General features: G+C 37.4%; 1 protein-coding gene and 1 long non-coding RNA gene across 3 annotated transcripts; one reads left to right on the forward strand and one right to left on the reverse strand.

Moving 5' to 3' along the window:
- Positions 1-1,310: 1,310 nt before the first annotated feature.
- On the reverse strand, positions 1,311-7,692 carry LOC149134639 (uncharacterized). Its single transcript, XR_016242584.1, has 2 exons — positions 7,558-7,692; positions 1,311-3,425 (listed from the first exon to the last, which is right to left on the reverse strand). It is a non-coding gene; the product is annotated as an uncharacterized LOC149134639 (long non-coding RNA).
- On the forward strand, positions 4,286-14,014 carry LOC106882484 (uncharacterized). Of its 2 annotated transcripts, none has more exons than XM_014933179.3 (2): positions 4,286-6,485; positions 12,631-14,014. In XM_014933179.3, exon 2 carries the CDS (start codon positions 12,754-12,756, stop codon positions 13,675-13,677), a length of 924 nt encoding a protein of 307 aa, XP_014788665.1. In that variant the 5' UTR covers positions 4,286-6,485; positions 12,631-12,753; the 3' UTR covers positions 13,678-14,014. The 2 variants fall into 2 exon arrangements, with proteins under 2 accessions (XP_014788665.1, XP_014788664.1); XM_014933178.3 differs by lacking the exon at positions 4,286-6,485 and adding an exon at positions 7,451-8,271.
- Positions 14,015-14,993: the final 979 nt, after the last annotated feature.

Raw genomic sequence — 14,993 nt, forward strand, 5'->3', positions numbered from 1 at the left:
AAATCATTGATGTCCAGGTCACAAAAGCAAAATTTGAAGGGAATAGCTGTCATTTCCTTTAATTCTTAGATTGAAGCAAATAAAAAATGACACTTACTGACCAAAGACACCAAAAAAATATTATAATAAATTTGTTACACAGTGCTATCAGTAAAAACGTTACAAATCTAAATATAGTTAACAAACCACAATAAATGAAAGGCATCACAGTTCACTGAAACTTGAAGATGTTCACAGGCAAATTAAGAGGACTCATTTTGCTGAGGGTGGTTGATTGGAGAGTGACCTGAGCTGTGGGATACCTTGATCCTTCTTAGATGAAGGCTTTTTTATTCCTCAGTGTATGGGTCACTTTTGTTTTGAGTAACTAAATTTTAAACCTGTTTTAATACATTTGTCTGTTTTATAACCCATTTTTATAACAGGTTTTGTATTGTGTGTCTACAATAAAGAAGGAAATATTTACTGTGAACAATAAAGAGAATTATTATTATTATTATTATTATTATTATTATTATTATTATTATTATTAAGGCAGTGAGCTGACAGAATCGTTAGCACACTGGGCAAAATGCTTTGCAGCATTTTGTCCACCCTTACGTTCTGAGTTCAAATTCCACTGAGGTTGACTTTGCCTTTCATCCTTTTGTGGCCTGTAAAATAAGTACCAGTTGAGCACTGGGGTGAGTTTAATCGACTTTACCCCTCCCCTCAAAACTGCTGGCCTTGTACCAAAAATTGAAATCATTATTGGGGTGTTGCATTCACGATCACAAGATCATTGTTTCAATTCCTAGATCAGGTGGTGCGTTATTTTCTTGAGCAAAACACTTTATTTCACATTGTTCTGCAATCACCTTGACACCTGATGCATGGTACACCATGCACTTGTCCAGATAACATCAAGTTGATGGAGAGAGTGAACTAATGTACGACACATACATATGATAATTATTAACAAATCATTTGTGCCAGTCGTTCAGCAAAAACTGAATGCTCATACATTGTCTTAGACAGGAGAGGTCATCATCATCATCATCATCAACAACAAAAGGTGTCAAGCACTGAGATCAATGTAATCAACTTGCCCCCTCACCTCAAATTTCAGGCCTTGTGCCTATAGCAGAACGGATTATCATTATTAGTGACTCTTGTAAAATAAACACTTTCTTTCCTTGTTTTCTCTTTGAAACACAACCTTATTCAAGTTTTACCAAATGAAAATTTCTTTAGAGCACTTGCCAAACAGGATTTTAATTACATGAGGATGGTTTAAGCCTTACTTGATACTCCAAAAGAAGCAAAAAAGGTTGGTTTTAACAAATTTTATTTGCTTACATATTTTTACTACATTTCACATTCAAAATATCTACCAAATGTAACCTCAGTACAATGTAAAATAATACAGTCGCTAACAGGGCAAGAGAGATAGCACAAAAGCAAATTATACCACAGAATGAACAAGAAGAAAATAATGTATATCTAATAGATAAAAGAAATGTTTTGAATAGCCCAGGTGTGGCTGTGTGGTAAGAAGTTTGCTTCCCAATCACATGGTTCCAGGTTTAGTTGTACTGCGTGGCACCTTGGGCAAGTGTCTTCTACTATAACCTTGGGCCAACCAAAGCCTTGTGAGTGGATTTGGTAGATGGAAACTGAAAGAAGCTATCACATGTGTGTGTGTATATATATATATATGTGTGTGTGTGTGTGTGTGTGTGTGTGTGTGAGTGTGTGTGTGTGTGTGTTTGTGTCTGTTTGTCCCCCACCATCACTTGACAACTACTGTTGATGTGTTCACATCCCTGTAACTTAGTGGTTCGGCAAAAGAGACTAAAGAATAAGTACTAGGGTTGATTCATTGAACTAAAAAAATTCTTTCTGGGCAGTGCCCTAGCATGGTCACAGTTTAATGACTGAAACAATTAAATGATAAAAGATAGTGATAACAGGACTTGCACTGAAACAAATATTTTAACTCATTCATTTTGTAGTTGTACGAAGGTTAATCTCATCTCTGTCACAACACAAATTTTTAGACTTAACATGATTCCCAGAAAAAAATTAGTTCGGTGTCTTTTGTATAACCAAGCAGTGTCTCTTTATTGTGGTATCTAATCCAAGGGAGAGCAAAGAAAATATATTATGTCTGTGTTTCAAAGAGGATGTTCTATAGAGGGTTAGTGACAGACAGAAGTGATAACATTCTCTGGGAGATTCTAGTTAAGCCATCATCAACTTCTTCAAGAGACACTTAATGAGAAAAGGGAATATAGAAAAAGAAATACAAGGATCGGCTGAAAAGTTTATAGATTGACCAAGATACTCTCACAGAATGTGACCAAATGAGGTTTATATTGCAACATAGTCCCCTTTGTGGTCCACATAATTCTTCGATCTGTGATACAGTGTTTGGATCCTATTGATGAATAAGCCTGTATCCAATTGGTTAGAAAAGTCATCAACAGTAGATAAGATGTCATCATAACTGTGATACTGATTCCTAGCCAAATGTTTTTTCATGTTGAGGGACAGATGATTGTCAAATGGGGTCAAATCAGGAGAATAGGGAGCTGGGGTCAACCAGTTCAATGCCAGTCAGACACAGCAGCCATTGAAAGCAAGGACTTGTGTGCTGAAGCACTGTCCTGATGGAACAAGACCCCTTTCATCAGTTTTCCTTGGCATTTGATCTTGATAACCTTTCTTAACTGCCTCAGTAAGTTGGCATAGTATCCTCCATTGATAGTGTGGCCCTTTTGAAGATAGTCAATAAACACAATACCTTTTGCATTCCAAAAATTGAATCCATCACCTTCTCTGCAAATGAAACAACCTTGGCCTACTATTTCTACTGCATGGATGGTCTCTTTGTCTCTCGTTCAAAGTGATGAACCCAATACTCATCCTGGGTTACGAAACATTCAGGGAAACCAGCTGGATCTGCCTCAAACAATGTCAGATTCTCCTGTGATGTAATCAGCCTGGTGCACTTTTGATCAAGTGTCAGAAGACATGGCACTCACCAAACAGAAACTTTTGTCATGGCAAGTTCATTGTGCAGAATATTTTCAGGTCTCTCATGGGATATGTTAATAGCATTGGCTATTTGATTTATAGTGAATCATCTGTCATCCATTACTATATGATGAACACGATCAATGTTTTCCTCAGTGCTGGCAGTTGCAGAATGTCCAGACCTTAGGTCATCTTCAAAACTATACTTTACCCTCCTAAATTCAGCTGTGCACTTTTGTAGTGTTCATAAAGCTGGAACATCATTCCCTAATTTAGCGACCATATCAGCATGAATGTATTTGGGAATTAAACTCATTTTCTGTAGGTACTTGATAATAGCACAATGCTAAATTTTGTTACCACTAGTTACTTTGAAGTCTTCCTTGAACAGTCAGATGTCAGTTTACCTGGAAAGAAACAATGCAGTTATTAATAAGAAGAGCTAAAAATTAATGCATGCAAAATTTCACAGCTCTAACATCACTCTTTCATAATCAGAATATGAACTTTTCAGTTCATCCTCGTAGTTAACTCTGAACATGAAGTTGTAGGCTGGAGGTAACAATTAGAAGAGTGCGCTTACCCTTAGCAATCAGGATAATCTGTTATCTGTGGGATTCTCTAGTTGGTCTTCTTATTGAGACACACAATAATTTTCCTATCATTTTATTTATTTATTTGTTTTTTCTTATCACATTCAATGTAAAACCACCACCAATTTGTAATTTGTCATTGTAACCCCCCCTACTGTTATCCTTGTTGAAATAAAATGTCATCATCATCATCATCTTATCACCACCACCACTGCCATCATCAATATTGTTGCTATTATTATTTTATCATTTCTACTACTACTACTACTACTGAGCTGACCATTTTTAAACAAAAATTTCAACTAATAATATCCTCAAAATATAGCTATTTAAATTTTAATTATCATCACACAAAACAAGTTGTCTGCTAGTATTATGTTATTACTACTGTCATTATTATCATGAGTCATTAAGGTATTTTTTAATCAGATTTTTCACCTTTCAGTTCAGTCATACGACCAGATTAATCCAAATTTATTTGAGAGTTGTTTAAGGATAAAGGAAAGAAATAATGAAAGCATAAATGTTATTGATTAATCAATACTATTAGACAGGGATAATCTAAATATACACCTTGATAAGCAGAGTGGAGTATGGGAAGTTTATTTTCTTTATTTCATTTGGAGCTGTTGTTGTTGTTATTATTATTATTCAGTAGTCTTATTTTTATCATGTGCTTTCGCTGCACTGATGAGTGCAGCTCTGTGTGCCTTCGGTATGTGCTGTGGTTTGTTGTGGTGTTCTTATAATCATTGTGAGTGTACAGAATTGCTAGCATACTGGGTGAAATGCATAGGAGCATTTTGTCCATCCACTTGTTCTAAGTTAAAAGCCTGTGTGTGTGGCAACAAAGCCACCGTTCGTTCTCTGGTAACAAGGGCGCGAATTACTCGAGCCAAGTAAAATGTGTGAGGCCTTTCAGCAGCATTTTGCCCAGCTGTTCGGGACCAGTGGCAAGCGAGAACGCAGGGTGGACTTCAGTGCCTACCTGCACAGCTTGCCACAACTCTCGGCAAGAGAGGCAAGGTGCTGCGAAGGTGCCATCACGGTGGCAGAAGTGCAGGATGCGCTGGCAGAATGCTTGAGGGACAAATCACTGAGTCAGGATGGTCTACCCTACGAGCTTCACAGTTGTATGCCAGACTTGTTTGGAAACGTTTTGACAGCAGTGTACTGCAACTGGCAGCAAAACAGGAGCATCCCCGGTTTTGTGAGCCGAGGAGCCGTAACGCTTCTGAAGAAAGATCCAAACAAGGGGGACGTAATAGATAACTTTAGGCATGTAGCGTACGCCTAAAGGAAACCTCTCTGTCTCTGTTATATATACATAAATACGGATGTAGTAGATAACAGCTAGCCTTTGGCCGCACCTTTGGACCCTATTATGTTCACTACTCTGATTGGTTGGTACTGGCGCAATTTGTCTCTTGCTCTATTGCACGCCAAGATGCAACCCAACCAGGGAAACTACCTTTATGATATGTCACAGTATAGAATGTGGCCCTTTTGAGCGCGGGGTCCAATCGGGAGCAATTGGTCCATTCAGCTTAAGGCCAGCCCTGATCATAGGTTCGTGCCTTCGTAATGGAATACGAAGGTTTGAGTTCTTCTTCAGACTTTACGTTGTCTGGGGAAGAGCTGGTTAAAAGTCTGAAGAAAATAGACGAAGCAATGGAGGTGAAGAATTATGCAGAAGTGGTGAAAGAGAAAAAGCGAAGACATGTGTCTGGAGGAGTTGAGTAGATTCAAAGAAATGCTTAAAAGGGAGGGGAACGACATAAAAGTGTCCCTACCCCAAGAAGTTTTAAAAGAAAATGTAGGAAAAAAAAACATTTACAGGACGTACTCAGCAACAACAAGGAAAATTGAAATCATGTCAACCACTCAAGTCGAAAAGGCATTAAAACCAATCTGGCAAGGGATTTCTTACCTTGCCAGAGGAAGAAAGTTTGGAACAGTGGAGGTGCAGTTCCATGAGGTAGCTACTGCTAGGCTGCACTCGGCAGCATCCTTAAAAACGGATGAAGTGGTGCTTCTACCCATATACCTTGGTAAGCGTGCTTCCAGGGTTAGGGTAGAAGATATACCCCCAGAAATTGATGTAGCCTGGGTAGCAGCTGCCATACTGCTGGGCACGGAAGAGAAGGTAGTGGTCCTCCAGGCAACCAGAACGCCCCATAAGAACTGGCAAGGGCAGAGCCTAGATATGATAATCCAGGTGGCCCGAGAAGACCTTGAAAACATGGTCGAGACCATCACGGTCGAAGAGGTGACACTCAGGGTCAAAGTTGAAGGCAGGATACTGCGATGCTATGAATGTGGCCTGAAAGAGCACATTAGAGCGGGCTGTCCTCCACCACCCGTGAAGACTAAAGAGAAACCCGAGAGCATGGAGGAAATCTCGACTTCACCACCGACAAAAAACAGTACCAGCCCTGAGGAAAAGATGAATGTGGAAAAGAATAGATGGGAAACGGCTGGAAAAAAAGAAGAGAAGGAAAAAAGCACACTTTGTAAATGATGACCCCCATCCCACACCCACTCTACTCCAACCTCCTCCTACAAACACCAGCCCTCTCTTTGCCCCACCTGACACAAAGACAAGCACAAGCACACGGGAGCCCCAATCTTCCCCACCCTTGCCCTGTGAGAAAAAAATATGTTATACTGTACAACGAACAAAATGAAAAACTTTATAATGAGATAGACTCGTGGGACAGAGCGATAAAAGTGAATACAACAGAAGTTAGGGGATTGTCCAAGTACTTTCATTGTGCGATGGCAGACCCAGAGTATCTTTTGAGAGTAAAGGATTATGATGGGGACTTTGAGTGGTGAGTCAAGAAAGTGAACACCAGCACAATACCAGAACGGGTAAGCTATCTTGAACTTTTAAAGAAATTTAACATAGACATTGTTCAGAAAGATGAAAGTTAATGGTTACAAATATATATATATATATATATATATATATATATATTATTATTATTATTATTATTATTTATATATATATATATATATATATATATATATATATATATATATATATTATTATTATTATTATTATTATTTATATATATATATATATATATATATATATATATATATATATATATATATATATATATATTATTATTATTATTATTATTTATATATATATATATATATATATATATATATATATATATATATATATTATTATTATTATTATTATTTATATATATATATATATATATATATATATATATATATATATATATATATATATATTATTATTATTATTATTATTATTTATATATATATATATATATATATATATATATATATATATATTATTATTATTATTATTATTATTATTTATATATATATATATATATATATATATATATATATGTATATATATACACTGGAGTGGCTGCGTGGTAAGTAGCTTGCTTACCAACCTCATGGTCCCAGGTTCAGCCCCACTACGTGAACCTTAAGCAAGTGTCTTCTACTATAGCCTCGGGCCGACCAAGGCCTTGTGAGTGGATTTGGTAGACGGAAACTGAAAGAAGCCCGTCATGTGTGTGTGTGTGTGATGGTCCCCCACCATCGCTTGACAACCGATGCTGGTGTGTTTACGTCCCAATAACTTAGCGGTTCGGCAAAAGAGACCGATAGAATAAGTACTAGGCTTACAAAGAATAAGTCCTGGGATCGATTTGTTCGACTAAAGATGATGCTCCAGCATGGCCGCAGTCAAATGACTGAAACAAATAAAAGAATATATATATATATATATATATATATATATATATATGATGCAGGCCTTCCGTGTGATCACATTACTCTAAAATGTCGTTCTTTTTTCCCTATTAAGGCGGTTGAGTTTAATTCGTGAGAGATTTAACTGTTATTTCTAGCAGGTGATGCGACTGCGCAAAAGTTTACATTTACAACTTACTGCGAAACCTGGACTCTATATCGTCGCGACATCCAAAAATTAGAACACTTTCGCCAGTAAAAGCGTTGTCCAATCTTGAACATCAAATGAGGATATTTTGTGACCAATAACAAAATCCTGGAAAGGGCCAACAGTCAAAACATCGAATCGCTCGTCATGAAACACCGTCTGGAAGAATCAAGATTCCCATGCCAAGTCTTATTGGGTGAGCTCACTTCAGGGAAAAGACCACAGGGTTGCCCTCTTCAAAGATACAAGGTCCAACTTAAAACAACACTGAAAGCCCAAATCGTTCGAGGCACAAGCCCGAGACCGTACCAACCAGAAAAGAAAAGGAAGAAATCAAACGACAGGAGAGAAAGGCTCGGCAAAATCAACCTCGTCCTCTACCAACATGCAGTCAGTGTCATCGACTCGTCTATGAAAGAATTGATCTACATAATCAACGCCATTACCATAAAAGAAGCGATCAGCAAAGAAAAAATTAAATTTTCGGATACTAGATAAAACCGACGACGACGATAATTTCAATTAACGATGATCAACTGATACAAGATATAAAAATTTACAACCATCGCATCACTAATCTGTACCAGCTGTGGATACATCCCCAGTTGTCGTTCCTTATGAGATCGCTTTACCGTCTCAGTGACTCGAAACCGCAGAGGCATTGTTCAAATTTTTACTGTTGTAAGCAATATTGCTTTCTTTCAGGTAAGTAAATCAGGTTATAATTAAACGCTTTCGCTTGGCGTTCAAATGAAATAATTGACATATCTACATCTAATATATATACACACACACACATTGGTACTGCATAACATGCCGTATGTTGAAATATCTAAACATCTCAAACTTTTGGGAATATTTTGATAATTTCTGGATTAAATGCTTAATCCAACTCGTTGAGCATGTCACAAGTTTTTAAAATATTAGGTATTGAACCATTATTTCCTTGGATGAAACCATCCCTTCATGAGGTTAACACAACCTCTAATCGAAGTACATATATATACCTGTTTCTTACTAATGAAAATCAGATCAGTTTTTGTTCTTTGGTTCTGTATACATTTTAGGCTCAGGAATTTATCCGAATTTTTTAGTATTTATTATTATTATTCAACCCTGTTTTATGGGATCCAGTTCCTTTACCGCACTAACCTAGGAAACACGTGTTTCTTAGGTCAAGCGCGTAAATCACATTTCATCTTAAAATCGTGTAAATCACGTTTCATCTTAAAATACTAAAATAGCCAGTTGGTTTTGGGTTTCTTTTGGTTCAGTAGGTTAAATATTTACCTTCATCCATATGATCAAAGACGTTCCAGTTTATTTTTGTCAAATATAGTATATCTAGAACTACGTTATCCTTCCATTCTTGAAACGATAGCATGTGAGTTAAGATTTGGCTATTATTTCTAGTAAGGAGAGTGACAACACTTAGGGTCCTTTGTTAGTATTCAGAGTAATTGTTGAGCCCCAGTTCAGCTCTATGTTTAAAAATATCCTAGTCGTGATTCCCATTTTAATTTCAACATAATTTATCGAGGACTGCATTAGAGCGTAAAGGCTCCTTCATTGTCTCACGCCAACCGGCTTTGTTGAATACACCAATGATTGATACACTCTGGTCGTGACCATCCAGTCCTTTTGTATATCTAGGTCTACATTGTGTTTCTTTCCTTGTATTAGGTAAATATAGTGTGACGGGGGAAAATTCGGCTGCTATTTCTAGCCTGTCGTGGATTGTAGGAATGAGTAAAAATAAAGTCATTGTTAACTTTTGTAAGCCACATTTCTGTTCAGTTTTTGGAAGTTTTATTATACAGAAGTAAGATTTAACGAAACAGTTTTCCTAATAATTAAAAGGATTCGGTGGCGAAGTGGGGTGAAAAAAAAGAAAGAAAATGACTTGTAAACATTGCAAATATGGCACCGTTTCGGGTGACAAATGTTCATGGGTCGAATAAGAACTTTACGAATTCCTTCATCCTAGTAACTTATGTCGGAAACTCAACCCAGACGTTTCCACACTGCACAAACACTTCACATTTTATGAAAGCAAGTGTGCGCTTTTCTTTCTATGTGTTTGCATGTTTTATTAGAACAGAAACGGTTTCACATAACCAACCATCAGACACATCAGTTACATGAAACTCGAAGTAATAATTTGCGAAATTTTTCACTGTCAAAATACTATACCTTGCTCTACCATTGGTAGACAAGTACTATTTTCTCCTTGTTTTGCCGGTAAATTTTCAGATTAACACCTGCACGATTTTCACTAAGGTGTTAGGGTTAGGGTTTTATGGTTAGGGAATTCCGTCCCTAACCCTAACACCCTAGTGAAAATCGTGCAGGTGTTAATCTGAAAATTTACCGTTTTGCCTATGTAAAAGGATTTGCTTGTACACTAGGTTCTATAACTACTTTTTTTTTTTTGTTTTTGCATCCTTTCAAAGCCTAGCCAGGCTCATGGGCCCGGATTCCCGGTTTCTATGGCGTATGTCCCTCAGCTGGACGGGACGCCAGTCCATCGCAGCGTTACTCAAGAAACAGGAAGAAATAATGAGAGAAAGAGTACAACAAGGGTCGCCACCACCCCCTGCCGGAGCCTCGTGGAGCTTATGTGTTTTCGCTCAATAAACACTCACAAAGCCCGGTCTGGGAATCGAAACCACAATCCTCCGACCGCGTGTCCGCTGCCCTAACCACTGGGCCATTGCGCCTCCACCCATAACTACTGGGCCATTGCGCCTCCACCCATAACTACTATACTATACATTTATTCTAGTTACTATGACTACACTACTATGCCATACATGTATTTTAGTCACCATGACTACACTCCACTACTATACCACACATGTACTTTGAGTTACCATAACTACCTATGCACCATTCTTTTCCCAGGGATATGGCTTTAGAATTAATTTCACAATATATTTGTTCCCCCTTTTAAGCTTACATAGAGTCTTGGCTTTTATAACTGGTTGTTTGTACAAGTGAACATAGAAACTCACTCAAAAACCTGACCACTGTATTTTCCAGCATACAAGTCAACATAGTATAAAGTTTAAACATGTGTAAACATTCAGACATCGTCACTATCTTCCCAAATTCTATTGCATTTCACAAAGAATTTTTGTCTTCCAGTGTCATTTTGGTATATAAGTTGACCTACCTTTCTTTTGTTTTGTTTTTGCTGTAAATTTTCGTCTGAAAAATTCGTCTTGTAATCTGGGAAATACAGTAAGTAGTACTATCTTGTGTAAAGGGTAAATAGTAAAGACTGCCTTTGGTCATGAATGACCATGGGATTGCACCTAGAAAGTTACCCTCCGAGATGCAATTATGGGATTGGTCGTTTATGGAAGACTAGCAGTCACCCATGCATACCAGGCCCCCCCCTCTCCATGCCACCATTGTTATCCAAGGCAAAGGCTGATATAGCTTGGCACATCACAACTCATTTCTACTGCTCAGTGAACTAGAGCAATGTGAAATAAAGTGTCTTGCTCAACACACTGCCCAGTCCAGGAACCGAACTCACTACCTTGTGGGTGTGAGCCCAACACTAACCACTGAGCCATGCACCTTCGTTATCAATAGCTAAACAGCTTCACAAATTCAAAGACATGCATCAGAGTTAATTGTAATCATTATTATTTGTGTAGTGGTGGATGGTATCTCTCAGCTATGTAAGCTTCTATACTCCATTTATATCATCATCATCATCATCATCATCATCATTTAAAGTCTGTTGTCCATGCTGACATGGGTTGGACAGTTTGACCAGGGCTGGCAAGCTGGAAGGCTGTACCAAACTCTATCAGCTAATTGCCTTCAATCAGTTCAGGCACCTTCACTGTAACTTCACTGCCAGGCCCTACTTAACCCTTTTGTTGCCATATTTCTGTTGAAATACATAACCACTGTTTCTATTAATTTAGATAGTAATGAAAATTTTAGTAAAATAACATTGTCATAATTAAGTTGGCATTTGAGACATGAATTAGTATAACGTTTTTATGAAAGGCTTTAATTTAGATCACTTTAACACAGAAAGTTTGTATCACAGAACTAGGAATGGTCTCAGGAAGGTTTAGGGCTACCATTTGTCATTTTATATATGCCCTCTTTCCCTTATATATTATTAACCACAGGCACCCATGCTGATGACACATTAGAGGCATCCATACCGGTGACTCACATAAGGCACTTAGTACACTCTGTGGAATGGCTGGCATTAGGAAGGGCATCCAGACATAGAAACTAAGTCAAAACAAACTGGTGCCTGGTGCAGTCCTCCAGCTTCCCAGTTCCAGTCAAACCATCTAATCCATGCTAGCATGGAAAGCAGATGCTAAATGATGATGATGACACATATATTCATAGAAAGAGAGACTGATTTGTCCTTTGAGGTGTTAACATTCACTCAGGTATCAGTAAATCCATAGTTGGAATTAATTGCATAGTTACACGAGTTGTATACCTCCAACAGTGAGTGCAGTAGTAAATCGGTAATGTTTAGGTTCCTGTTTCATCGGGCTCACAATCATGAGGTAGTGAGTTCAAATCCTGGACCACACTGTGTGTTGTATAATTGATTAAGACACTTTATATCATGTTGCTCCAGTTCACTCAGCTGCAGAAATGAAAATGAGTTGCGGCGTCACTGGTGGCCTTTGCCTTTCACTTGGTTAACATTGGTGGTGTGGAGAGGAGAAACTGGTATGCATGGGCAACTGCTGGTCTTCCATACACAAATTTGCATGGACTTGTACCATGGAGGGGAACTTTCTAGGTTCAATCTCATAGTCATTCAGGACTGAAGGGGGTCCTTCACTCTTGAACACTACCACCTGACATCTTTGGTACTATTGACTGGGTCCATTCTGTTGCTGGTTTCCAGGTTGAGAATAGCTTTCTTTCACCTGTCTATGAGGCTCTGAAAAGATCCTAAGTTCAGGCATTCCTCCTGTGACTAAGCAATAAAACAATTCATTGAAAGATGAGGGGAGAGACTTCTTGTAATTTGTAATCAAACATTTCCTTTTTATTTAATTTCAGGTTGTCTTTAACTCAATTGCAGAACAATTTAAAGTCTTAGACATTGCACTACTTTGGATAATGCTATCATCCTTTGAGCAATAACAAGTCTTGTATGTATCACTATGTCGAGTGTTGTATAAAATGCAAAATCAAGTAACAGTGCAGCCCTATGCATGTAACGTTTGTGAGAAATCCTTTCTACAAAAAGGAGATTTGGTAAATCACATGAGGATCCACACAGGAGAGAAACCATATAATTGTGAAATATGTGATAAAAGCTTCAACAACAACTCTAATTACAAGAGGCACATGAGGGTCCACACCAATGAGAAACCTTATAGCTGTGAAATATGTGGAGAAAACTTTGGTTACAACAGTACTTTAGTAAATCATATGGCAATACACACCGGTGAGAAACCTTTCCAATGCATGACTTGTGATAAACTATTTTCCAGAAGTTATTGTTTAAAAGAACATATTAAAATTCACACTGGTGAAGTGACACCTCACCATGAAAATGATAAAAAACGCAAAAAGTCTACAGATAGAGAAAAACCATTAAAATGTCAGGTCTGTAAAAAGGGTTTCTTTTATATGAGTGAATTAAACAGTCATCTTCGGATCCACACTGGGGAGAGACCATATCAATGTGACATTTGTAACAAAGGGTTTTCTCGTAAAAGTGATTTAACCAACCACTTAAAAACGCACACAGGAGAAAAACCATACTCCTGTGATATCTGTGAGAGGAACTTCGGTGAACGGTCAACATTGAGTCGACACAGAAGAATTCACACTGGAGAGAAACCATTTCAGTGTGTTGTTTGTGGAAAAGGGTTTGTGTCAAGTGATTCTCTGACTGGACATCTCAGAGTTCACACAGGTGAAAAACCTTTCAGTTGTGAAATATGTGGTCAGAATTTTGCAGATAGATCTACTTTGAAAAGACATGGCCTGCGACACACGGGGGAAAGACCATTCCACTGTGAAATTTGTGGAAACAACTTCTCCAGGAAGTCAACATTGAACACACATCTTCGGACACACAATAATGCCCCCTTATGATAATTCACATATGAAGGGCATCCAGCCTTAAAAACCATATCAAAATAAACAGAGGAGCCCGATGCAGTCCCTGGACCTGTCTGATCCTATCAAACCAGCCAACCCATTCCAGCATGGAACATGGATAATAAATGATGATGATGACATGATATTCTCCAAACATGATACAGTCTCTTGCCTTGCCATGAAATAGAGAAATTCAAAAAATTTTATAAGTATTTTTTATTTTCTGCTATTTTAAATTATTTTAAATTGAATAATTTATTTTTTTAAATGTTTGAATCAGTATTTTTTTTACTAGTTAAACAAAAATAAAAAATTTTAATCTCTTATAAAACTAATTTTTGGTTTTCTATATATGTTTTGAACAAAAATTTTCATATATTTTTTGTATTTGTTGTATATCCCCAAATTAGCCCGGATTGAGCAGGTTATGATCAGAGACATTCCATTTATGATCATCTCATCTGTTGGCATATCTATAACTACACTCTCCAAAGTTTTTTTCCTTTTCTTTAAAATAGTAAAGCACATTCAGAAATAGATTTGGCAGCCATAATCTTTTACTTGCTTCAGTCATTGAACTGCAGTCATGCTGGAGCACAGCTTAAAGGGATTTAGTCAAACAAATCAACCCTAGTAGTCCATTCTAAAGTCTAGCACTATCAGTCTCTTTTGCAAATCACTAAGTTACGAGGAAATAAACAAACCAACACAGGTTGTTGAGTGGTGCAGGGACAGGCCCAAACACACACACACACACACACATATATAAAAAGGTTAAGAGGTGACACACAAGTAAATATAGATTGAAGAAATATGAAGAAGAAAATACTTAGAGAAGTTTATCATGGAAAACAGGAAGACATGCACATTTTTAGCTAAGCAGCCTCCAGTTTCAGTCATTTAAGATGACTTCTTCATGCTAAAATAAAACGGAAAAAAAAAAATGAAATAAATTGAATCAAATTTTCATAATATCAGTTCTGGAATTTTACATATTCTTTTTATAAAAATTAATGGTGCTGTATTTCATTTCCTTTTGATTGTTGCTAGTTGACAGTGATAGCCAGTTAATAAAATTAATGGAGATAGATTTGTTGGTGGTGGGAGGAAGGACAGTAGTAGTAGTAGAAGTAGCTGCAATAGCTAATATTCCCTGTGGCTTATAGTAGTCATTCATCTAGCTGGTAGAAGTGGTGGTGTTGGTTTATAGCAATTGTCCATCTATAACCTAGTAATAGTTCTGGTGTCCCCAGTAAGGGTTGAAGTATTGATGGTGGTTGTTGTTGTCTCCCTTTCTCTTCGATAGGAAT

This window comes from Octopus bimaculoides, chromosome 7 (assembly GCF_046866305.1).
Source record: "Octopus bimaculoides isolate indiv1 chromosome 7, ASM4686630v1, whole genome shotgun sequence".
Classification (NCBI taxonomy): domain Eukaryota; kingdom Metazoa; phylum Mollusca; class Cephalopoda; order Octopoda; family Octopodidae; genus Octopus; species Octopus bimaculoides.

Coding starts and splice junctions, on each gene's coding strand:
- LOC106882484 (XM_014933179.3), top strand. CDS start 12,754: ATGCAAAATCAAGTAACAGTGCAGCCCTATGCATGTAACGTTTGTGAG.